Source organism: Strongylocentrotus purpuratus, unplaced genomic scaffold (genome assembly GCF_000002235.5).
Source record: "Strongylocentrotus purpuratus isolate Spur 01 unplaced genomic scaffold, Spur_5.0 spur5_scaffold_21, whole genome shotgun sequence".
NCBI classification, from domain to species: domain Eukaryota; kingdom Metazoa; phylum Echinodermata; class Echinoidea; order Camarodonta; family Strongylocentrotidae; genus Strongylocentrotus; species Strongylocentrotus purpuratus.
This window is the reverse complement of record NW_022145607.1, coordinates 21,018,744-21,044,803: the sequence shown is the minus strand read 5'-3', so window position 1 is coordinate 21,044,803 and position 26,060 is coordinate 21,018,744. Positions and strand designations below refer to the sequence as shown.

At 38.5% G+C, this 26,060-nt stretch overlaps 1 protein-coding gene across 1 annotated transcript; it reads right to left on the bottom strand.

Moving 5' to 3' along the window:
* Positions 1–18,299: 18,299 nt before the first annotated feature.
* Positions 18,300–23,520, bottom strand: LOC115918944. The gene is made up of 3 exons (XM_030995321.1): positions 23,345–23,520; positions 21,729–21,898; positions 18,300–20,523 (listed from the first exon to the last, which is right to left on the bottom strand). Exons 2-3 carry the CDS (start codon positions 21,888–21,890, stop codon positions 18,418–18,420), a joined length of 2,268 nt encoding a protein of 755 aa, XP_030851181.1. The 5' UTR covers positions 21,891–21,898; positions 23,345–23,520; the 3' UTR covers positions 18,300–18,417.
* Between the last annotated feature and the right edge of the window lie 2,540 nt (positions 23,521–26,060).

Below are 26,060 nucleotides of genomic sequence, written 5' to 3'. Positions count from 1 at the left end.
CTATTTACTATCTCTAAAACCTGCATGGATTTCATGCTTCCCCAGCTATGGTCACAATTACGTGAACAAATATTGCCAAAATTATTTAGCCAAAATTATTTAGCTAAGTATGTATCGTTCACTCTGTAAGTACACTAGAATTCATTGTAGGACGTTGTATCGGACATGAAATTAGTTTGGTGGTTGCAATGTGCTTGTAATGCAGGTAGTGCCGAATCCCTTAACTCAAATGATTTTGTAGTTCACCAGTCTGGATTATATTCGTGTAAATGCAAACATAGTTCTTTAAGACCCAAAGGAAATTCTTTGGTTAATGCTGATCCCAAAACTATTGTGCAATAACGTTTAGGGGATGCATACCTTTTTATTAAAACAATACCCAGCTTTGACATGTAGATGTCTCATTCTAACTTTCCAATCTAGGGGTTCTGAAGCGCTCGCTTTCTTTTCCTTTCTTTCTTTTTTCCCTTTTTCCCAAGGGTTTTCATAGATGATTTATCTATCGATAACTCGCTGCCATTTGAAATGCAAAAGGACTTCTCAGGTGTACCTTCTTGATGTAGGAAAAGGCTCTGACAAGCCAGATAGCGCGACAGCACTGCTCGTTGTTGTCGCGTGTTTATGGCAAGAATCTCCTTGTGCGCAATGTATCCAAGTGCTTATTTCTTTTGTATCATGTACAAACTCGCTTAACCGCTTTAAACATTTGTATTGTCAATGCATTTATGTATATTTGGAATGCAACTGTATACTCAAACTCCATCCACTATGTTCACTTTTGTCCGAAAACAATAACGGTCGTATAAGGACTTCTATTTTGTGGAAGTAATAACACACCTAGCATTTTGGTATAGCGCATGCGCAAGCTGACGTCAGTAGCTGATTAGTAGTAGGATATAGAAGTAGAATGGGCCTACAAGTTTTGTTTTCATTCAGTGCCGTGTTTGTATACATATACAGCTTACATATTGGCTGAAATCAAAACTTCTAAAGACCTAGTATTTTTGCATTTTTTGCGAACAATACATGAGAGTAGAGTTAGATCGTAGAGTAGCACCGAAATACTGCATCTGAAATATGACTGTAAAGTTACGTAATAGTTTAAAGTTTATGATATATCGTAAACTTGCACTGAATCATGTATCTTTTTTATAAACTTGTATTGAATGTTATTAGGAGGAGTTAGGAAGGGAGTTGTTTACGCCTTATGACGGTTGGAAGAAGCCGGAATGTAAAAGCCACACGAAATTGCTGCAAAAAATGTCGTAGATTTAGAATTGAAATGGGTATGTTTGTGTGTATGTGTTGGGGTGAAAAAGCGCGTCATTACATACGCGTTAATGAGTGAATGAGTGTGTGTGAGGTGGTGTGTGTGTGTTAATTGTGTGCGTGATGTTTCCGTTAGAAATAGCGTGTTCAGAAAACGGAGGACGAATTCAGATTTGATGGCCCGTATTGTACAGAAATATAGGATAAAACAGTCTTTTTGTCACATCATTTTGTCCTGTATTATATACTAGTATCGATGCTGAAATAGTCGTTGTTTATTTGGATATGTTACGCAAACTGAAATGTTTCTTATAGGTAAACAGAGGATTTGCTTCTTTAAAGAAGCGTTAGTATTAATCTAAAACTCGTTTTTATTTTCCCTAGAAGCGGGTTTTATTTTGCAAAACTGTTGACAATGGTGCTGATTTTTGATATTTTGGAGTAGATTTTCATCATTTTTTCGTTTCTATATCTGCTATTTGTGTGCGTATCAGGCTGGAGTTGAAACAACTTCATACGCCGCATCACCGATCACGTCATCATTTTCATGGCGACACTGTCAAACTTGTGACCAATCACGTTGGCCGATCGCTGTTGTTGTAGAAACCTGTTTATCTTTCCAGCACGTGTAGCTGTCTTTGTGTCTTTAACCATTTTAGAAACATTTAGTTTTCAACTTGTAAGATATTCATTAGATTTATGTTCCACTTTTTCAACTGAAATATTATTTACTTAACAATTGTTTTTTCTTCTGAAAGGAACTTTAGGTTTCGATCTTTCCTTTTTTCTTTTGTGATGTACCATGATTGTCACCATATTTCTCGGGGAGGGACAATAATCACAACAACATTTAAGTTAACTAATTTAAACGTCCTCAGCAAGGAAAAAAAATGGGTTATGCTAATTGAAGCTGCTCCAATACATACATGTAAATGCTGTTGTATGTCTAACACTTTTTTTGCTGCATAGTATAGTGTAGATATTGAAAACGAATGCTGTAACTTTAGGCGTTCATTGAGTTAACATTTAATTATTTTAGATGTCGCAAAATATGCTGCATTATTTCCGAGGATGACTCGTTAGTCAACCGTTTTTGCCGCCAGAAAAATAATTTTGGTGGCTATAAGAGATACCACTGATATTTGCTGCTTTGGCAATCAGTTATAGCCAAATTAAATGATAATCGAGACATTCAATGTTTGTTTGATTTTTGCCACTGATTTTTGGGTGAGTAGCGAAATTGCTATGAAATATTGATTTTCGCTAAACAGAGTATCAAACTTACGGTAATGTCTCAATTATTAACAAGCTAGGTGGTAAGGAAGAGAAAAAAAAAGCCTTTGAAAGGCTCGTTTACACTAAGGTCCAAAGTCCAAACATTGTGGAGTTCATCAGCAACGTACATCGTGACGTCATGAGGTACGTTTCTAAAATCACGATGTTTTTACCGTAGTGTGAACGGGGCCTGTTGTGAAAGGTTTAAAGAACGGAGAGTCATTTGATATCAAAGGAGAGTTCATACTACAAAGATGCTGCTAGATTACATCTCTGATCCAACTTTGGATGGAGACGGTCTCCTTAACAAATTTACACCACATCGTTGCTGCATTGATCCGTAGAAATATGCTGTCGCTTCGTTCATAGAGAGCTGAAGAATAAGGCTTTTAAGATTTAGTTTTTAATGATTGCCTTGTTAAAGATCCAAAGCTTACAAACGCTCATAGCTTAATGCAAGCCTTAGGAAGAGGCATGTAACATACTGCATGGAATATAAATATCACAGAAGAGATATTTAGAAATGAAATTAGTGCATATACTGTCATCATTGCAAATAGATATGGCAGGCTAATAATCTACTAATCTCCGTTTAGTACACGCATAATATGCTGATAAAATTATTGCTACTTAATGCTGCAATAATGCGCATGCTCTTTATTTTAGAGTCAATATTATTATTACATACGTGCTGCACTGATAATAATAGTAACTGTTATGTTATATGCTGCTTTCTTTGACGTAAGCTTGCATTAATTTAATATAATTCAAAGCTATTATAGTTGATAAGGTTAATATAAAAGTGAAGAGATTTAAGATGTACAAATTGCTGCAAACTGTGTCAATGCGCTATACACGCAAAAAAGACCGGTTGTACACCACAAAGTTGCTGCAATGTAACTCAAAGTAGTCGGAGTTGAAGCCGTTGTCATTCATCGACTTTGAGTAACTAGTTAGGAGAAACAATTATTATTATTATTATTATTATTATTATGTGTATGGTAGCTTTAAACCTACTAATTGCTGCAAACATGTCTATACCGTGCTTGACACACGCTAGACAAAACTACACCACATCATGGCTGCATACGATAGTAGAAATAGATTCATTACGAAAAAAATGGTGTTAGCGGATTACCGTAGCGTTCATAAAAAAATGTGTAGATATTCGTTTAGTTCCTGACTGTTAACAGTTTCCATAGACAGATTTGACCCGGGTTAAAGTGTTAAACATGCGGACAACATGAAAGGCGTATACAACTTATTTTCTTTTGTATTGATTGTTTAGTAAAAATCATACGCTCTCTGTATCTTGAACACTTTCCATCATATTGTATTGCACGTATATTTGGCAAATTACTATCTTTTAGATCATTATATATGTCTTGTTGTCCATTTATTGTATATATATAGTTTGCATATCTGTACACACAATAGTATGTTTTGTGTATTTGGTGATCAGATTGTAAATGTTAAACTTGTAGAACACTTCATATAATAACGATCGAACTGTACAATATGTATACACCTTAATCTTCTTTTGCTCTTTTGATAACATTTTATTCATGTTACGAATATGAAATACTATCTTAATGGAGTTATTAACAACGATTTGATGATGCATACGCATGAAAGTTTACACGGATCTAATTTCGATACCTCATTGATAGATTTCCTTCCAGAAATATTATTGTGTAGTAAATTAATTTCTCAATTGAATTAGAAAGGAGGGAGGATGTATTTTAAAATGCAAGTCGTGTGTGTGGGTGTCCTTCATTGTATTTCTTTCATTTGTATTTGTTCGATCGAATTCAGGGTACTTTTGTATAGCCCCCCCTCAACAGAAAAATCCGTCTACACATTTGTTATCCACAAATGTTTCTCAGATAAAATTACCTGAGCACTTGTGATGATCAAGGGTGTGTGATCATCGATATAATGTATAGGTGTACATTGTCTGTATTATGCAAACTTTATTTTAGTCAGGGTAATTTTTAAAATCCTAAACGAACAAGTTGAGATCACTTTGTGTGAACAACTCCTGTATGCGTCGTTAGAGAAACGTCAAGTTCCCTCGTCATGTTCAGACAAATACATGTACTGTTATATTGTCAATCGAAAAATGTGAAATGTGCCATTAAATAAAAATGTGAACGTAGAGTTAGTATTTCATTGGACTATTATCATTTTAATTTGAACGGATATTGGATTGTGTAGTACTGATGTTATTAGACAAAAAGAAAATAATAATTTCAATTGTTGATGATGTCAATCTTGTAATATTTCCGTATATGTTGTAGTTCTTGCGTCCATGAATATTTGGTATCTCAGGATATTTGGATAATAACTTTTCGTCGCTTTCCTTTCTTGTTTTTAGATTGTAGAATTGTTATTAAGCTTGTAGATAGGATAAATTCGTAGTAGAATATTGGTAGTGTATTGGTAGCATGTAGGTAGTACATCTATATTATTCTATCCTCACTTTGTTTTCCCAGCATTTATCGAAAGAAAAAGAACCAGTATGGAGCGTTATACTTTGTCGATATTTTTTTTCTTTCAGAAATGTTGTACTTCATTTTGTAATCAGGTGATGCATGTTGGGAACGTCGGGCATTATTTCCAATGTTGTTTTATTTGTTTATTTTATTCATATATTATCGTCGCGGGTTGTTTTGGTATGTATTGGTATACTTGATTAATGGGTGCTCTGCAGGAATTATATTTTGATCGTCTTACATCAAATTATTTCAAAATTGCTTGTATAATCTTTGATATTTTTTTAGAAAATCTGTAAAAACACATTTAATGAATCATTAGTCTCAAAAGTCGTCTTGCTGACATAATAATTGTTCTCATTGCTCTAAAAATCGTAAACGAGTATAACATTGACGAATGATGATCATTCATTCTTAATTTTCCCAAACAAGTTCTTTTGAAATTGAAGAGCATTAATTTTTTTAATTTTATCTCGACTTTTAAGTGTGAAATGCCAAACAGAGAAAGAAAAAAATGTCAATGCACTGTAATTAGCATGTAAATTAACTGTAAATTCTTTATTTTGATGTAAATAAATGATTTAAAAGCTGAATCGTGTATTCAAATGTCTGTATTTACTGTTTACTAGTCCTGAGAGAGAGAGAGAGAGAGAGAGAGAGAGAGAGAGAGAGAGAGATGAGGAGGAGACAGGTGAGAGATAGAGGAAGAGAGAGAGAGAGAGAGAGAGAGAGGGAGAGGGAGAGAGATGAGGAGGAGACAGGTGAGAGATAGAGAAAGAGGGAGAGAGAGGGAGAGATGAGGAGGAGACAGGTGAGAGATAGAGAGAGAGAGAGGGAGAGAGAGATGAGGAGGAGACAGGTGAGAGATAGAGAAAGAGGGAGAGAGGAGAAGAAATGAGGAGGGCAGGGAGGGTGAAGGAGGGGGGGGGGGTACGCTCGCTATTTATAAGGACCACCATTCATTAGACCACTATTCTGTCTGTGTGTAATTGGGTTTTTACAGACGTGTTTCAATCAGATATGATTATTTACGTCTGAAAGACGTGAGGGCTGCTAATCATAAGGACCGTTATTAAAAACTTGAGAAAAGGGTCATTATTCGCAAGGACCGCCATTCATAATCGAAGACGAGGGTCACTATTCATAATACAAAATCGGGATCGTTTTTTCGTAGGGGTCCCTATTCATAATACGAGAAGAGGGTCGCTATTCATAATACGAGAAAATTGAAGATGAATAGCGACCCTCATTTCGTATCATGAATAGCGGTCCTTACGAATAATGACCCCCAATAATTATGAATAGCGACCTTCACCTCACATTATGAATAGCGGTCCTTGTAAAAAAACGGTCCTAATGCCATTATGAATACTGACACCCTTTCCATCCTTATGAATAGCGGTCCTTATGACTAGCGAGGTTACCGAAAGGAGAGAGGCAACATTTTTTTATTTTTTATTTTTTTTTATTTATTTTTATTTTTTATTTTTTTTTTGGGGGGGGGGGGTGGGGCTGTAGCACAATGTATTATAAGTATGATATTCATGTATTTAAGCCTATAACTTACCTGTGCCTTGGGCGTGTAGTGATTGAGCAGGTGCGTAGCGTTGGTCGATCCAGCCATTGAGGGGACACTGTTGTTTAAATGGGGGAGGGGGGGGGGTAGGTGTTTCAGAATATCAAGCAGATTAAATTAGAAAAAGAGGCCATAGAGAGGGATGGAAGGGTGTCTTATCATACTCTTTTAATGCTGCCTTTCCCCTCCTTTTCTTTTCTTTTCCCTTCTCTTTTCTCTTTGCACTCGTTGGATTTGGGGGCACTTGCTTCCTTGCGCCCATACGGTATTTACACACTGTTAAAACAAAAAAAGTCACACACTCATCACCAGAACGAATTCCATCCCCTCCATTATTTTGTCTGTAAAAGTATTAGGCCGATAATTCAAAATGCAAATGATTCCAGGAAAACTGTCCCCGGACAACTACCGCGGACACATCCAACCCTGCACTCCTCCAGGACAACTATCAGTGCTCTCAGGGCAAATTCACCCACATAGCGGAGTAGTAACATGTATCCCAGGTCTTTAGCCGGATGGTGATGATATACTCCAACATGTAAGTAATTCTGTTGTGAATAGTCATTATCATCAATAATCTTCGACTGACCCAGATTCCATTCACGCCACCATAAGCAGCACAATGCAATATTTTCAGACGACCCCATTTTTACTCTTTTTCACCCTCCCGTTGCATGGGAAGGCGCGATGACCGTGACCTAGAAAACCATCGTTTTAATAGCCTCGGATGCGATGTTCCCGTTGTGCCTCAGTCTGTCTGGTAGTCCTATTGCTTGATCTAGATCCTCCCTGACCCAGTTATCTGGACGAAACCAGGTGAGCTGTATACTGATCGAACTCAAGGGATGATTTCCGCGTCAAAACACGGTTATGATGCAAGCGTGAACTTCATCGCGGTGTTAAGTGGCCAAGCTAAAGAGGGCAAGGGACAACACACCCCTCTATTCGAATATTGAAAAAGAGAAGACAAAAAGAGGAAGAAAGAAAGCGAGATGAAGAAAGGATAATTGATGAGGAGACGATAAGACCCACTTCCACACCTACCCCTGACGGGTGGCCTTGTTAATTCGCATTTCATCAATCATATTACATAGGCGCTCCACCCCCATTTTGACGGTGCCCCCTACCCATTAAACCCATACATACCCCCCCCCCCCCTCCTCAAGCTATCAATCAAAAATGTTTTGTTAGAGTTTATGGTTAACAATATCTCTTGATGTCATCAGAGCTGAAAAATTAGGTAAACAAATATATAAATAGTTTTTACAAAATCGGAATAAAAAAAAACTAGAGCCTGTATTGATTTCCAGATGATTCATGCGTTTTATCATGTTCAATTCAATTTCGTAATGGTTAAAATAGTAATTTTATTTCAGCATTTCAATTGTTTCTCTCCCATAAAAGATAACATAGAATAAACAAAGTAATTAGGGAGAAGAGGGCGTGGCGGGTCCAATTTCTCCTGTATTAATTTGACTGATAATGTGATCATATATGAAGGGAAGTTTCATTGTTTTGCTATGGTTGATTCCTATGCCCAATACTTTGCTGAAATTAAAGATCAACTGAAGAATAATATTAATTTCTCGACGAACACGATCAATGAACATGAAAGGTACGGGAAACAATCTTATAGCAATATGGACTTTTAGATTTGCTCGACGACAAAGTGGACTGCTACGTGTGACGTCCTGATAAGGCACTGTGATGTCTTTTAAGGCACTGTCAATACCTTATAAAGACGCCACGCATAGCAGTCAACTATGTCGTCGTGTAAAAGTCCCTAATGTTCAAGCTGGTTGAGATTGCTTGCATGAGTGCACCTCCTTTGTTTGGTGCACGTTAGAGCATTGGTGAATGCTATACCAGGCAAGGCATTCTAAGCTGTAGCGATCGAAAGTGCTGGTTATACATACACTGTACATTGTGTGATGCAGGAGCCTGGAGGAAACATGATCAAATTTCGTTTGAAGCAATGGTACATAATTATATCTGAAGTAAGTTGATTTCTTAACTAATCTTTTACTTTATCAAACGCCAACGGACAATCACATTATTACTGTGTCTGCACATTATTATCTGTGACTCAGTTATGAATTGCTACCGTATAAGATTTAATAGTGAAAGTTGACGATTATTGAACCATGTGGGACTAAACAGAAAATTCAATAACATGTTATCAAGGATGTTGCACTCGTGAAAAAAAGGCGTAAACAATACAAACCGGAATACTAACATATTCAAGTTGTATGCATACTTTATAACCAAATTTTTGTGCAACAACCGGAAAGCTTGTCTGAGGATTGCCCGACATAGCAACGAGTAATGCATGCAGACTGGACTCCAAGTATTGTAGTTTATTTATTAATAACAGGTAAATGGAATAATTTGTCACTAGGTCCCTTGAAAAGAAACACCTATAAATTTGAATATCTTTGTAAACCGGTCTATTGTAGAAATCAATCAAGTAAAGGTGAAAAGTGAGCACTATTTTTTGTTTGCCTCCTAAAATTTTAAAATCGCACCCCCCCCCCCTCCCCCTCCCGTTGAGTACCAGGGTAGGAGGCCCGTCTTCTTTTTTTAAACAGATAAAGGTTGAATTAACGTGTTTTTACCTTTTTGGGGTGTTTTTTCCCCAGGAGAGGGGCCCCTGGCTCTACCTTTGTGGCGAGCTGTATAAATGCTTAATGAACATTACTCGAATGGCAAAAAAGGGAAACCCCCTCCTAACAATTTCGTATTGTGGTCTTCGCGCGTACTTATTGGCGATAATGGCATGAATGAAATAATTGGACGGGTCAATGTCAAAGACCCAAATAGGTGTCAGAAGCCTAATGAGAAGGGGATTGATTTAATTAGATAATTGCGTGAAATGAGGTAACCGTCTGGTGTAAATGGAGTACATGAAGGCGTAAAAGTGATTAGTTTGCTAGCTTGATGACTGACTTATCGCCGGGGGGGGGGGGGGGGGCCGGGGGGGGGGGGGGGGGGGGGATAGTTTTATGAGACCTGTGCAAGCTATCATGGACCATAATGGACACTGTAGTTGTATTTCCGAAAGTTCATATTTCCGAAGGTTCGTATTTCCGAAGGTTCGTAATTCCAAAGGCTCGTTACTCCGAAGGTCCGTTCATAATGGTTCATAATTCCGAAAATGGAAAAAGGATCATAACATTAATTTTGCTTCGCTAAAGCCCGGCACTACACGATCCTCCTGCGATCTGATTTTCGTAGGAAGGGCATTCGTATTACGTATGGAAATCTAAAAAACGCTATCCCCTGATTTAGGGTATAGGGTCTGAGTAGTTAAACAGGCGAAATTATAGTGCATTTAACTCTTCCGGTCAGAATAAAAGCCAAATCCCAGAAGCGGATCTAGAGGGGGGGGGGGGGGGGACCATTTTTTTAAATCTTATCTTTTTTTTTAAACTTGTAATTTTATTTTATTCTATTTCTATGTATTTATTTCATTTATTATTATTATTATATTATTATTATTATTATTATTATTATTATTATTATTATTATTATTTCTTTTTTTGGGGAGGGGGGGGGGGGGGTTGGGCGAACAAATGTCACAGAGTACCTTGCCCCCCCCCCCCATCAGCTTTTTTGAGGACACGGGCCACCGCCGAAGTGACAAGCTAGGCCAGCGTTGCCGATTCTCATCCCCAAAATCCCCACATTAAAAAAAAAAAAAAAAAAAAAGAAAAAAGAACGCACGCTGGAGAGAAACCCTTTCAAGTGCAAATATTGTGAGAAGATATTCAACTCATCTGGTAACTTAACCAAACACATGATAACTCTGGATATAACTGTGTATTTAACTGTTACTTGATTTAAAAAGACATTATCATGCACTGCTTTTTATGGTCTCCATTGTGTTAATAGATGCCAGGAAAACATCACTTACGGGGTTCAAATAAACACCCCCAAAAATCGGCTCGCCGCTTTGCGGCTCGTGGACGATGCTCCGCATCGTCATTATTGGTCAATCCCCCCCCCTGAGCAAAAAGCTAGATCCGCCCCTGAATCCTGAGCCGATTTAGTCTTTTCCTTTCAAAGGAAGCATGACATCCCCTGATATTCGAACTGTATTGATCATATGACATTTCAGATCCTCGGTTTTTGAGATTTTACATGTTTGAATGTTCATAATGAAAATGCTATCACAAATTCTTCCAAAATCGGATTCTAGTCAGATCGTGTAGTGCCCAGTGCTAGACGATTGGGGGAGGGGGGGGGGGGGGGGGGGGGGTGTTAACGAAGTGCCTAACCGTGCGATGTTCATTAATGGGCCTCAATACGTCTGACCTTGCTTTGCAGGCTTTATTGTCATTATTGTATTCCACATCGAGTACATTTGATGTATCATAATTATAGGACCCACTATGCTACAATATTGACTTATTGTTGCCTGTAACGTTCTAAAGACCTCGTAATCGGAGTCAAATGAATTAATGATAATATTTGTCAGCCTTGTAATATGAGAATATTGGATCACTGCCAATATTACGCTGGCAATATTATGTAAACATGAGATCATAGCTACGTGAGAAAAGTTGATAATAAGTGAACAATAATTAGTAGGCTGAAACCTAATCCTGGGAACGAATAACAAAATAAGCACATATAGGCCTGGAGAAATGACGATTATTTTTCGAAGAAGAAGGCGAAAATTAATAAAAGATGAAGATAAAGAAAATGAAGAAGGAGAAATTTAAGGAGGAGGAGAAGAGAATTTAAGGAGGAGGAGAAGAATGATAATGAGGAGGAGAATGTGAAGGAGAAGCAGAAAAGAAGAAGAAGAAGAAGAAGAAGAAGAAGAAGAAGAAGAAGAAGAAGAAGAAGAAGAAGAAAGATAAAAAGACAAAACTTTATGACATTTATATACGTCTGAGCTGAAAATCAAGAAAACGAGGAGGAAAAGAAAATAATTGAGAAAAATGAGAAGGCTTGAAAAGAGAAAAAAGAAGGCGTGACAGAAGAAGGCGTGAACGAAGAAAAAGGAGTACTAAGAGTTAGAATGGAAGAAGATAGGAAAGGAAGAAAGAGGGGGAAAATCGAGAAGGGGGAAAATCGAGAAGATGTAAAACGAAGCGTAATCCAGATTTATTGAATCTATCTCTAATAATAATAGAGTACAAAACGACCACCCCTCCCCAAAGGAGGAAACGGTGTCCAATGTATTCCCAAGCTTAGTTCAATTTTGAAATCTCCATGATTATTTTATTCTTTAACTTTTTGACAGGCATAACGAGATTCTGGATATGAAGCCAAGCAATGATATTCATCCTCATGTTTTATTAGTCAAATCAACATCTTGAGACAGACATTGACAGAGGACTGATGATGAAAGTTTGTTTTGATGACCCTGTGTCTGCCTTATTGATACATCCGAGGAGCCTGAAAGTGCATTGACACTGACAAGAGGTAAGATATACCATTTGTTTTCTTCTTGTAGATTATCTATGTTCCCTTTTTGTACGTTTAAAACCATATAAATACCAATGGGACCTACAGCAGAACTACAACAGGCCAAGCAAACATTTGCATTATAAACAAAATATCATTAGCAAAGAATCAGCCGGTTTGGTGGTGTGTTTGCGATATTAACCCGTTAACAGACCGAGTCCAAGGTTTTCGTTCATTTTCTGTCCCCTATTAACGATAAGAAAAATAACAACACCACATGCAGCAAGTGTCACTTTCCTCGCTTTTTGGTTTGATCTCAATGAAGATGCTGGTATCTTATGGGACAAAATATAATGAACTCCCCCCCCCCCCCCCCCAACATCCCACACGTACTTAGCGTCGACAATCCAAGACAAAAATTAATCCATTTTCTCTAGTTACATGTAGCTCTCGCGACGAGCAGACATACTGTCGCATTTTTTAACAGAAGAGGGCGCCATATCATTTTGTCTGATTCGTCACAAAGAGAATGCCATACTATTTTGCGAGTATATATATATATATATATATTTTTTTTTTGGGGGGGGGGGGGGATATACATCGCTCAAAGTCGCAGAGAGTGTGGAAGATGCAAAGAAGCGATAACAAAGAGATGCAACATGAAAATATGTGGAAAGAGAAAGAAAACAAAACAAAGGGCAAAAATACTAGTGAAAAGAAACATTTAAAGGGAAAGTCCACCCCAAAAATAAGTTTGTTTCGATAGAGGCAGAATAATAAGAAAATCAGGTGAGTGAAAGTTTGAGCAAATTCTGAATGAAAATAAGAAAGTTATGAATTATTGAAGTTGTGATCAATCAAATACAAATTGGCAACTCTATGACGTATCATGCGAGCTCAACTTCCATTTGCTCAGTACTAAAAAAATCTAAAATTTTCATTTTCCCTCAAGAAAAATTTCAACCATACATGCACCCTAAATATAATAATTGCAAATATGTTTCTATACTCCCCCTGCAAGGAACAAATATATATTCCGTCATCAATAACGAAGAAAACATGATTTTATGGAATATTATGCACAAAGCAAATGAAGGAGAGCTCGTATAATAAGTCACAGAGTTGCCAATTTGTATTTGATTGATCACAACTTCAATAATTCATAACTTTCTTATTTTCATTCAGAATTTGCTCAAACTTTCACTCACCTGATTTTCTTATTATTCTGCCTCTATCGAAACAAACTTATTTTGGGGGTGGACTTTCCCTTTAAAAGAAAGTATTGGTAGAAGCACTCTTGCTTTAAAATTGGACTGTTATTCTATTTTTTTCTTTGTTTTAAAGCAAGCTTTCATCTCTCTCTCTTACTCACATGACCCCTGTCCATTTTCCTTTCTGTCTCTCTTTTTCTATCTCTTCTTCTCTCAATCACCTCTCTTTTTTTATTATTAAAAACTCTTTATATTATATCTTCGGCAACATACACCCCATTAAATGCTCAATCCAGGGGCAGATTGATTTATTTTCAGAAATGGAGAGGGGCACGCCCAAAGACGTTTTGAATATATTGAAGTAGGGAGGTACGCCCAAGCCCCTAAACCCTCTACCAAGTTGCACAGATCCATTAGAAGGCAAAATAAGCCCCACCAAATAATTCATTAGCCCTAGAATAGTGCATACCTCCCTATTACAATTTTCCTCAGGGACACGACACGGGAATGCCTCACTTTCGGGGACTTTCTTTTAGAGGGGGGGGGGGGGGGGGGGGGGGGGGGGGGGGGGAGGGGCTTCACCCTAAAAATGGATAGACTCCCCTGGTGTCACAGTACTTGGGCATACCTCATACTTGCACACCGAGAATTTTACAATTATTAACTCATTGTTATGTTAACATTATGAATATTTTATTATCATGATTTTCCACTAGACAATTTAAACATTGTCCTTAAGAAACTCATCTAATCCTTTAACAGCACAGAAGACTGTTACAGCAGACTAAATATGTAGAAACAAAAAACTAAACATTTAGAACATGATTACTGAGATCCATGATTTAAAATTTGGCAAGATAAAAGGAACTGAATATCCTCATGCATCTAAACTATGTACAGGTTCCACTTGTAATCCTATCACAATATGATTGTCTCTACAACAAAAAAAACAAAAACAAAAAAAAGTTTCGGAATAAAAACAACCGCAACTACTTTTGTAAAATTCAACTCCAGGCCATTTCAACAGCCTTGTATGTCATCATTTGAAATGAGAGAACATTACAAAGACGTATTCCGTGATCCGAACAGGATATCTATGGGATATATAATCAGGATATTGAAATGGACCAAAGTTGATATTTCTAAAGTAGCTGCGATTGGCGTTAATATCACATGCACCAGAAAAGACAACTATTCGTCGGTCTAGCCTTATGATAAGTATCATCGAATGGAAATTTACAGTGTGTGGCTACAATGTACAGGTAGGTGATAAATAGTTGAAATACTAATACATGTAGTAATGTTACTGAATGGAAGCTATTATACAAAAGTGCAAAACATGAAGAAAGAAATCACATTCATATTACCACTTATAGATATGCTTTTGAACATTGCAACAAAGTCATATAGAGCATGTCATTGAAAACACCAGTGGTGTATCCAGAAGTTGATATAACAGAGGGCTATTCCTCCCCAAATATGGGGTGGGGGCTCTAATGTCTAATATCTTTGGGAAGCCATAAAGAGGTACACAATCCATTTCATTAAAAAAAAGGAAGGCTCAGAATACGGGTAATGGTTGACTTCAAGCCATGCTGTTTATCCCACTAATCATATCAAATAACATACTTTCCATGACTCCATGTGCATGTATCTTGGCCCCATATGATGTTCAAGTGTTCAACTAATCCAAGTTGCCTTCATTTTTCACCTGGGCCTTCAAATGGAGAAGGAAGGGTACCCCGATTTCAGCACAATCCGGGGGGTGTTTCACAAAGATTCTAAGTCGAACTTAACTCTAAGTTGGACGTAAAAGTTATGGAGAGCCATTTGTAGCCTTAAAATAAAATGTATTCAAAAGCAAAAATTCAAGTATTTTAGACTTCTTGTTACATCCACATCAAGAACATGAGATCTCCTTGATAATAGAATATATGAATGTTTTGAATCAACATTTTATGCCTTTTAAAATAGCTTTTACAAAATATTTTCAAAGACACTAATAGCTTTCCATAATGGTTAAGTTCAACTTAGAGATAAGTTCAACTTAGGATCTTTGTGAAACACCCCCTGGACATGCCACTGATCATAGTACAAAACTCCTGTACTTCACATTAGCTAATAGTGACATACAGTGGTTAGAGCCACACTGTACTAGAAGCACTACCGGGTCAGCTGTAGCAGTATAGTCCTGTAACTTGCTGCTGCCCTAGCTGCTATTGGTTCTCGCATTGAGTCCTCCGTTTCCGAAGTGGGAAGTAGGTAGTGGGAAGTAGGTATTGGGCTATGCACTGATGGCAAGTTCACCACAAGAAAGTTTATCAGTTCAGTATCGCTTTAAAGGCCCACTGCACTACTGGTAGCTACTTGCGCCCTCTATATAACAAACAATGCCTAATCGGTGACCATTGGTCCCCCATGATCCTCTTTTTCTTATGTTAACTGAGAGCTGAGTTGATGAGATAACCACCTGTCCAGTGACCTTGCAGAGCGGTCTAATCCCTCCTGTAAACTACGGCAGATAAGCTTTAAATCATGTTCACAATTATCAATTGCTTATATCTCAATGCAAAAATGAAGAATGTTTGGATGAAGCTATGATACAAGCGCGAGACAAATGCTGATATACAACGTGATATTGCAGTAGGTGGTTGCGTAGCTCAGTTTTAAACAAAATGAGAGAAGACTTATGTTTCATAATGATGTACGAAATGTCTCAAAGCATATAGCTTATGATATAATTAAGTTTAATCTTTAAAAAAATGATGGACATGATTGAAGAAAAAGTGTTTAAGATCGTTGCAGCTTTTCATTTATACACATATAGGGCAAGAGAAATAAAATTTGGCAATATCACAGATGATTCATAATTGACACAACAATTTTCCTATTTACAATACTGTCATTACATCTTTTTATGCCAAACAAAGGACCTTAAATTCTTTTTTATTTCAGAGCCCACAAAAATGAAGATTTATTAAAAAAAAATTAAATTCAGATAAATGTGTCTCAGAAATGTCTATACAATTATTTCAAGATTATTTACATTCGTCATCTGTGGTGGGGCCCATATGCAAGTAGAATTAAATGAAAACACATTTTGTTTTGCTGATAAAATATTACCTGGTGATAAAACCATAAGACCCAAATTTTTCATTAAAAAAAAACATTATATGTTCATCTATTTACCTATTGCTATTCAATACAGGAAAAACAACTTCAGGAGGTGGAAAATACTTGTCAATTTTTAATATTTGTCTACAAAATTTCACCAAACCCTCCCCCCCCCCCAAAAAAAAAAAAAAAAAAAAAAAACTAAAACAAACAACAACATAATTTTCCCCAACAAATGTCACTAACTGTCTCTTACATTAAGATTATATCATAATACGTTGCTTCTACAATGTAATACATGAACAGTTTTCCACTCTGTTGAATACCTAGCATTTTTAATGTAGAATGCTAGAGTAGAGATAAAGTGATGCGACAACTGTTCCACTCCCTGAAGTTGTTTTTCCTGTATCGAGTATCATAGTAGGTCTACACCTGGAGTTACTGTACAAGTACATCAAAATTGATGTCTCAATATACAGTTAAACAATCCATCGTTTCATAACGTGTAATTAGTTGAGTCTCCATAGACTGATGTAATAGTCTTAAGCTTTGTTCACATACGGTACGCTATGGTACACCATCTGGGCTTGTTCAGATATGGCACAGTAAACCGCTTCAAAAAAAAAAAGCTACTGCATTTGTTTAATATATGTAAGCGAATTGCATCTATGCGTGGCAAAGGACTGGGGTGTATTTACTGAGCTCTGTCTTATAAGATACAAACAAATTAAATGAATTACTCTTTACGTCACTATGAAGAAACAAAAACCTGCTTTTTGCTTGACATTTCTGCATTGTAACACACACCAAGGTGTTGCTGTTTTTTTACACCAAGAAAAAAAAATGATGCGGCTTTCTGCATCAGATGTGAACAAGATTTTACCATCTTCGAGCTCTAATTTGTACACATTCAGAAACTTGTTTTGCTATCACAGCACACTGGCGAATTTAAAGTCGATTTCTTTTTAAATCTTGGCCTCATAAGTTTCATTTTGGTAACTTGTAGTGCAGACTGGTTAGACTGTACATAAGATACCTTGTTAGTAGTCGATTCACGTGAATGAACTTCTAATCACCTAATGACTAATAACATCGAGGAGACTGACGATATATGTGATTATTCATTATAACAATTCCATAAAGCACATCCAAGAGAATTTTCCATCGGTCCAAAATAGCATGACTACCTTGAAATCTTGATAAAAAGGGAAGTTTTCAACTTAAAGGTCTGTCAATAATGTTCAATTTCTGGAATCGTGGATAATAAAACGTCTTTCTGGGAGCATGTTTGGAAGAAGATTTTATGCTTAAGACATATTGGATGTAGGAATAAGGAGCAGATGAGAGAGAACATCTCTAAGACTGTTATCTGCATTCTCCAAAGGTGCAGGGGTTGTTGGTACACCTGGCACCGGAGTAAGAGGAGCTGGGTCAGGCAGGGGGATTGACTCAGGGGGATCAAACGATGGTATCTCGACATCTTGGAGAAGTCGTTCTTTCTGCTTTCTGAGAGATACAATGGCAAACTTCTGGCTGATTCCTAGCGTATTCATGAAGAAAAGTTTGCACACGTTCTCTTGCCAGTTGCCTAACTTGAGGGTGTACTTCATGTGCACCTTGCGATTCAGCTTCAACTGAGAGGCTGGGAGCGTACGCTTCTTGACGGCATTCTCTTCGATGCAGTCCTCGATGTACTGACGCTTCTTCTCCCATGTCATTTCCTTGCTCCAGAACATGTTGAAGATCTTTTCCCGTAATTCCTGAGGCACACGTTCCAAGCATTGTTTGCGACAGTTCGTGCAAGGCTCCTTGATCTTGCGGGCTGGGATGACGTTGCCTTTGTCGTTGACATAGGTCTGACCGGCACATCGCATGTCTGATGTGTCCCAGGTGCGATGCCTTGGCTTGGGATGACCAATATGTCCAGAGGTTGATGGAATATCTTCCAGCCGTTCATCATCCTCATCATCTTCCTCTTCGTCATCATCCTCATCATCATCGTCAGAAACTGGCATCTGTTCTGTGGGTGCCAGAAGAACGGAGCATTGAGGGTCAGCAACAATCAGAGCCTTCTTTTTTGGAGTTGTGTAATCATCAGCATCCTCCTCCTCCTCATCATCTTCTTCACTCGATGGTCTATACTCTTTATCCTTAACCACAGATTCATTGTGCATCTCATCATCTTCAGTCTCCTGCCTCTCACTCCTTGAAGTATCTGCAGAAGAAGTGGTCCCAAAGGATTCCTCAACAGGTGCTTGTTTTGAAGAACGGCTGTGCTTGTGCTCACCTTTCCAGACTTACTGTCTGCCTGTTTCTTCCCAGCCTGCCTGGTTGATGAACTTGGAGTGCTGGCTGTCAACATCTTACTTTCCTCAAAGATTTTCATCTCCTCGCAAAATACCCTCCTGTACATGTAAGTGCTTGCTGGCTTTGTACCTCGCAGCCAACAGCACTGGCGATAAGCACTGTACATCTTGGAGACGTTCCAAGACCAGCCTCTGGTTGAAGAATGTGTTTGATACTCTCTGCCCTTATTCGGATCAGCCCAGCAGTTGTAGATGATGTGCTGTCTGATCTCTTTGGCTGCAGCAGGGGGTAACTTGGCAAGGGTCCCACACTTCTTTGTCTTGGCTGGATCAAACTCCCCATTTTCGTCTTGCTTTGCAATGCAAGAGGCTATGAAGTTGTGACTGAGGCCCAGGGTGTTAACAAAATACTTGCGGCATACAGACACTTTCTTATCATCCACCTCAAAGAAATATGTGAATCTCTGAGGTTTGTTAAACCTGGTGGCTGCCCTAGACCTCTTCATTCTTATCCTAGAGTTGACAACAGGCCTTGACTCAGTGCAGCTAAGGACATACTTCTTCTTGTCGGTCCAGTCTTTATTAGGATCCCAGAAGTAGTCAAAGAGATTTTGTCTTTGCTCTTCTGTGATACGCTCTGTGCAAGTTTTCTGGCAGTTCTCACAGGGTTCCTTCATCTTTCTTGATGGCCTGACTTGTCCTTTGAAGTTCACATACTCCTTTCCCCCAAATCTCAAGGCATGGTACTCCCTTAACTTGTCTTTCAGGCTGCATTTTGGCTTTGTATTGCGGATGCGCTCCTGTTCCTTCTGCCAGAGCTCTTTGATGAGGCACTCAAGAGCACTGACCTGAGGTGCAGGGGTGTAGTCCAAAGGGCGCTCTTCATTCCGCGGATCACCTGGTCCATCCAACCTCTGCTGCGATATCCTCAGCTCCTCATTCATCAGCTTTCGATAGAAGTGCTTCTTCACCGATGGTCCTTGATGCATCTCGCACTCCTGAACGTAGGAATCGTACATCTTGGGAAGGCTAACCTGCTCCTGTGGTCTGTTCAAGAGATGCGCCTGAATATGTCTCCTCGCCTCTTGTTTCAGTTGGTAGGGGATTTGGTTAGCAGCTGGATGCCGACCTCGTCTATCAGGTATCACTTTCCCATCCATCGTCTTTTTATGCAGTGATATGATGACAAACTTCTCTCCAACCGCAAGTGTGTTGAGAAAGAATCTCTTGCAGACCTTTTCCATGATGCCATCACAAGTCAAATGGTAATGAAAACTGATCCTGCGAGCTTTCTGATCCATTTCTTTCTTGGACCTCCTTCTCTGAATCGGTTGGGGCACAGCATGCTCGATGATGTACATTCTTCTGAACGTCCAGTCCTTGTTAGTATCCCAATAACCATCAAAGATCTCCTGCCTCTGCTCTTCGTTGAATCTCTCAGTGCATCGCTGCCTGCAGTTCTTACACGGCTCCTTCATCTTCCTAGCTGGCATGATGCATCCATTAGAATTGATGTACGGCTGTCCGGAATTACGCAACCTCTTGTTCGTATTCCTCTTCCAGGAGGCAGGATCTCGAGCTCTCTTCTTCGGTGGCCCGCCTTTGCTTTTCTTGGACCTTTCCTTCGGTTTGGGCTCTGCTGGGAGTGGGGCAGAGCTCTTTGGGAGGTACTGTGGCTGGTTAAAGGTCACCAGACCTCCTCTGTTATCATCAAAGCTATGGAGGTTGATTTCATCCCCACCACTGCTGCTGCTGCCTCCCCCTCCTCCCCCTCCTCCTCCTAGCCCAGGTGGTCCTATGTACATTCCTTGCATCCGCTCATGGTGATGGAGGTGGTGGTGATGATATCCATCTCCCTGGACCTGAGGAATTCAGCATAGAGGAAAACAAAACATACAAATTAAAAATGGATAAATTTCCAACATCTCTAATCAATGCATATATTTCATGCAACAATTGTCTTTATAGAAAGAAGCAGAGTACAGCACATCAAGTAATGCATTGGCATATAATATGGAAAAGTATATCAAGTAATGCATTGGCATATACATGTACAGTATATATGAGAACGAGAGCAGCCAATTTTTTTGTAAGTTGATGTTTGTATGCATAATTATCAGGGAAATGATTCTGGAATAAGTTCATTCAATAATGTTCAATTCAATAATGGTTTTATTAAAAAACAATGCCTCGCAGCCAAAATGCTGAATTGTGCATGTTTACATGTATACATGAGCTTCATTACATAACATTATATTTCATTTGTTACAATCATTCATTCAAACAGTATTGGTAACATTTAACAGTATTCATGTGTAGCATTTAAAATCAATCACTATATAGTATTTACATTTTTAAAATCTATTAACTTCACAATAGTAATAACAATAATTGATCAAAAGCAATACAATACATAACATACAAATAAGAAAAAAGCTAATACTGAAATTATTGCACCTGTGTCTTTAACAATTCATATCCATTGAAAATTAAAAGTCAGCAAAATGTTTCTCAATGTTCCCTGTTCAGTTATAATTGTCTTTTTCATCTCAAATTATGAAGTAGATAAGTCAGCGGACATAGTTTGCAGTTCAAGTCCTCCACTATCCAATTTCTAAACTTAAATCCTGTACCTCATCCCAAGACTACCCCTGAACCTATTCCAACACAAGTCCTAACCCTGGGTGACTCTTTGATGCTTTTAAGCCTCAAGGAATGGAAGTATGATCATCAAATGTCTGAGCACTGGGGGTGTTTCACAAAGATCCTAAGTTGAAGTTATCTATAAGTTGGACTTAACAGCTATGGAAAGCCGTTAGCATCTATGAAAATATTTTGTAAATGTTATTTTAAAAGGCATAAAATGTTGATTCAAAACATTTATATATTCTATTTTCAAGGAGATTTAATGTTCTTACTGTGGAAATTTAAAAAGAGTCTAAAATACTTCTATTTTCGCTTTTGAATATAATTTATTTCAAGGCTACAAGTGGCTCTCCAAAATAAGTCCAACTAAGAGCTAAGTTTGACTTAGGATCTTTGTGAAACACCCCCCTGATCTACCCACCTGGTAATGAGGCATGTAGTGCTGTTGGCTAGAGGTCTGGGGCTGGTGGTAGTCGTCGGGTGGGAGGTGGACACTGCCCGTGTAGCTGTTGACCACCTTCAAGCCCTCCTCAGCTAGCAGGGGCAAGTAGCCCATGTTCTGATGAATATGCTGAGGATTCATCTTTCGGTCTGGACAGAGAGTGAAAGAAATAAAGGACATTTTAATCACTAGCAAGTAAACATTAGTAAAAATCCACAATGGAATAAGGAAAATGTAACCCTCTGCTAGTATAGATATAACTATTAGCTTTTGCACAATAGTTGATGTTGATTAGAGTCTACTCACAATCACCATAACATATTTTTCTCTTGGTGGTGTAAGGGTTTCCTAGTGGCTACAGACCTGCCAAGTTTTCGAAACTGCAATATGGGACAACTGTAATCAACAGTCCATTAGAAAGAAGCGAGCAATGCTAGGGGAGCGTATTAAGGCCGGGGGTCCAAGGGGCTGTCTGAGGCCTCGTAAGCTCATGGGTTTGGGCACTGTCAGGCATGTAGGAAAGGTTATCCAGAGGCCTAAAATAAGTATTTGTAATGCTTAAGTTTACAAAAACTGGGCATTATTTTATTTTTTATTTTTATAAATTTGTATACGGAAATTGCAGAATATCCCACATTTTCAAGATTTTGTTCTCTCTCCAAAATGTGGGATTTTTTATATGTAATATCCTTTATTTCCTTTATACTCCTTAACCATTTAAATACGGAATTCCATGTAAACTTTCTTTGAGGTTGATTTGATACGTTTGACACTTTGAAATGATTTATGAAAATAATATACATGTATTATATTTATTCTTGGGAACTTACAAATAACAAGGCACAAGCTATATGCTTTCCAGTAAGTTCCTGTTTCATTTCATAATTTTGAACTTACTGTCAACTATTTCAACTGTTGTGCTAACACAATTGATATGAAATGGAATAAATTTGAATCAATCAATCAATTACTGATTATATGTTTTTTCAGTTCTCCCAATTCAATGTTTCATCAGATTATTTTTTATTTTATTTTCTTTTTGTTTGTTAAAAAAATGAAAGAGAAACCTTTTTTAGAACATGAAGACAATGCAAAAAATAATGCACCATTTCCCATCCCTAAAAAAAAAAAAAAAAAAAAAAAAAACCTCTGGAGACCGTCCCCTCCTACCCCCCCCCCCCCCCCCCCCCCCACCCACACACACACACATAAATGCACACACATAGGTCTAGACTACATCATGACACAGGCTGACTTTTTTTCTTCTTTTCGCAGCTTGTCAGAGAGATTTAGCTTAATTCAGCCACTGGCATGGTTTTGCATACACATATACTGTCTAAAAGTCACTCGTCATTCTCGTGTGTTATCAAATGGTCAAAGAAATTCCAAGCCAAGGGCAGGCCCCAGCTTCAAGCCTATGCCACGGTACCATACACAATTTTCAATATGTCGGACGAATTAAAATCTTTCTCTAAGTTTCTGTTATCACGCCGATTTTCAGACAGATTGCCTCAAAATATTTACCATATCCACACAAATATCAATGTAAGCATACCTCTAAGATATTATCATTCTATTTGTATTCTTATACTTACGGCAAAGATGCAATCCACGGCTTAAAACGGTTGATTTGACCTTTCAGCAAAAGCAAGCAATAACGCCCTTTGTGTAGCTGACAACAACCCACACGCGTTTGTACGTGTACTTTGTATGTAGCATTTCCGTTCAATATGCATTACATGCTACAACGCATTATCTCCTCGCAATATGTTTTGAGCGCACGGGTGTGGCTAGATGTGGCCTTTTACTCACACGTTGATAGTCTCTGCAACAAGACATTTGATTCGCGTTGGAAAATAACATTTCAGATAAATTAATACAATAATATACTTGTAAATTGTAATATACATCTGATAGACAATCTACACAAATCCATCATTTATTTGTATTTACTGTCTGCCTATCTTATCAATATAAATGCAAAAAAAACTAATATATGATTATTATATTATTCGTTTAATTGTTTACAATTACGGATAGACTATATAAAAATAGTATTTTCTGTCACGTCTGTCTGGAAACGGTAGACTCCAAAAACTGTCTGCTATAAGTAGATGTGATACAGTAAATAGATATTTGGCAATCAGCTTACGAAAATGTATGTAAACGCTGTACTATATGAACGGTCTATGCTAGACCTGCATCATATGAAATATATATACATTTTATTTTTTTAAAAATAGACAATCTATACGGTTTTTAATCTGGTATCTAATATAGTGGTGTAAAGGGCTTCAATTTTTTTGCCCCTGCGACTTTTCCCTGCATATTATACGGATATCATTATCATTCTTCATAGTCAAGTTCATCTCCCCCCCCCCCCCTCTCTCTTTCTCTCTCTCTCTCTCTCTCTCTCTCTCTCTCACCCTACCTCCTTCCTTCTCTTCCTCGGCCATCTCTCTCTCTCTCTCCCTTTCTCTGTCGATCCACATCCAAGTTTAAGTTTCTCTCTGTTTCCCTGTCTCTATCCATCTGTATCTCTTAATTCTCTGTCCCTATCTATCTGTATCTCTCTCTTTCTTTCTCTTCTCCTACCTATTTCCTTCTTTCCCATCTCTCTCTCTCTCTCTCCCTTTCTCTGTCCATATCAGACAAATATAAATTAATTTCTCTCTCTCTTTCCCTGTCTCTATCCATATGTATCTCTTTCTTTATCTCGATCTCCCTTTCTCTGTCCCTATCCATCTGTATCTCTTTCTCTTCCCCTATATACATACTTCCTTCTTTCCTATATTTCTCTCCTTTCTCTAGCTGTTCCTATCCATCTGTATAATTATCTATCTCTCTCTCTCTCTCTTTCTCTCCCTAGCTAGGCTTCCTTCTCTCCCATCTCTTTCTCCCTGCCTCTTTCCATCTGTATCTCTTTTTTGTTCTCTCTTTCTTTCTCTTCCCCTACCCCTTCCTTCTCTCCTATCTCTCTCCCTTTCTTTGTCCCTATCCATCTGTATCTCTCTCTCTCTCTCTCTCTCTCTTCCCCTATCCATCTGTATCTCTCTCTCTCTCTCTCTCTTCCCCTATCAATCTGTATATATATATATATATCTCTCTCTCTCTCTCTCTCTCTCTCTCTCTCTCTCTCCCCTATCAATCTGTATCTCTCTCTCTCTTCCCCTATCCATCTGTATCTCTCTCTCTCTCTTCCCCTATCCATCTGTATCTCTCTCTCTCTCTCTCTTCCCCTATCCATCTGTATCTCTCTCTCTCTCTCTCTTCCCCTATCCATCTGTATCTCTCTCTCTCTCTTCCCCTATCCATCTGTATCTCTCTCTCTCTCTCTCTCTCTTCCCCTATCCATCTGTATCTCTCTCTCTCTCTCTTCCCCTATCCATCTGTATCTCTCTCTCTCTCTCTTCACTTACCCCTTCCTTCTCTCCCATCTCTCTCCCTTTCTTTGTCCCTATCCATCTGTATCTCTCTCTCTCTCTTCCCCTATCCATCTGTATCTCTCTCTCTCTTCCCTATCCATCTGTATCTCTCTCTCTCTCTTCCCCTATCCATCTGTATCTCTCTCTCTCTCTCTCTTCCCCTATCCATCTGTATCTCTCTCTCTCTCTCTCTCTCTCTCTCTCTCTCTTCCCCCTATCCATCTGTATCTCTCTCTCTTTCCCTATCCATCTGTATCTCTCTCTCTCTCTTCACCTACCCCTTCCTTCTCTCCCATCTCTCTCCCTTTCTTTGCCCCTATCCATCTGTATCTCTCTCTCTCTTCCCCTATCCATCTGTATCTCTCTCTCTCTTCCCCTATCCATCTGTATCTCTCTCTCTCTCTCTTCCCCTATCCATCTGTATATCTCTCTCTCTCTCTCTCTTCCCCTATCCATCTGTATCTCTCTCTCTCTCTCTTCCCCTATCCATCTATATATCTCTCTCTCTCTCTCTTCCCCTATCCATCTGTATCTCTCTCTCTCTCTATTCCCCTATCCATCTGTATCTCTCTCTCTCTCTTCCCCTATCCATCTGTATCTCTCTCTCTTCACCTACCCCTTCCTTCTCTCCCATCTCTCTCCCTTTCTTTGTCCCTATCCATCTGTATCTCTCTCTCTCTCTCTCTTCCCCTATCCACCTGTATCTCTCTCTCTCTCTCTTCCCCTATCCATCTATATATATCTCTCTCTCTCTCTCTTCCCCTATCCATCTGTATCTCTCTCTCTCTCTTCCCCTATCCATCTGTATCTCTCTCTCTCTCTTCCCCTATCCATCTGTATCTCTCTCTCTTCACCTACCCCTTCCTTCTCTCCCATCTCTCTCTCC

Bases quoted from the DNA above. Each gene is read 5' to 3' on its own strand.
- LOC115918944 (XM_030995321.1), bottom strand. From the start codon at position 21,890: ATGAATCCTCAGCATATTCATCAGAACATGGGCTACTTGCCCCTGCTA. The intron at 20,524-21,728 runs GTGGGTAGATCA...TGAATTCCTCAG, and splicing joins ACTACATGCCTCATTACCAG to GTCCAGGGAGATGGATATCA.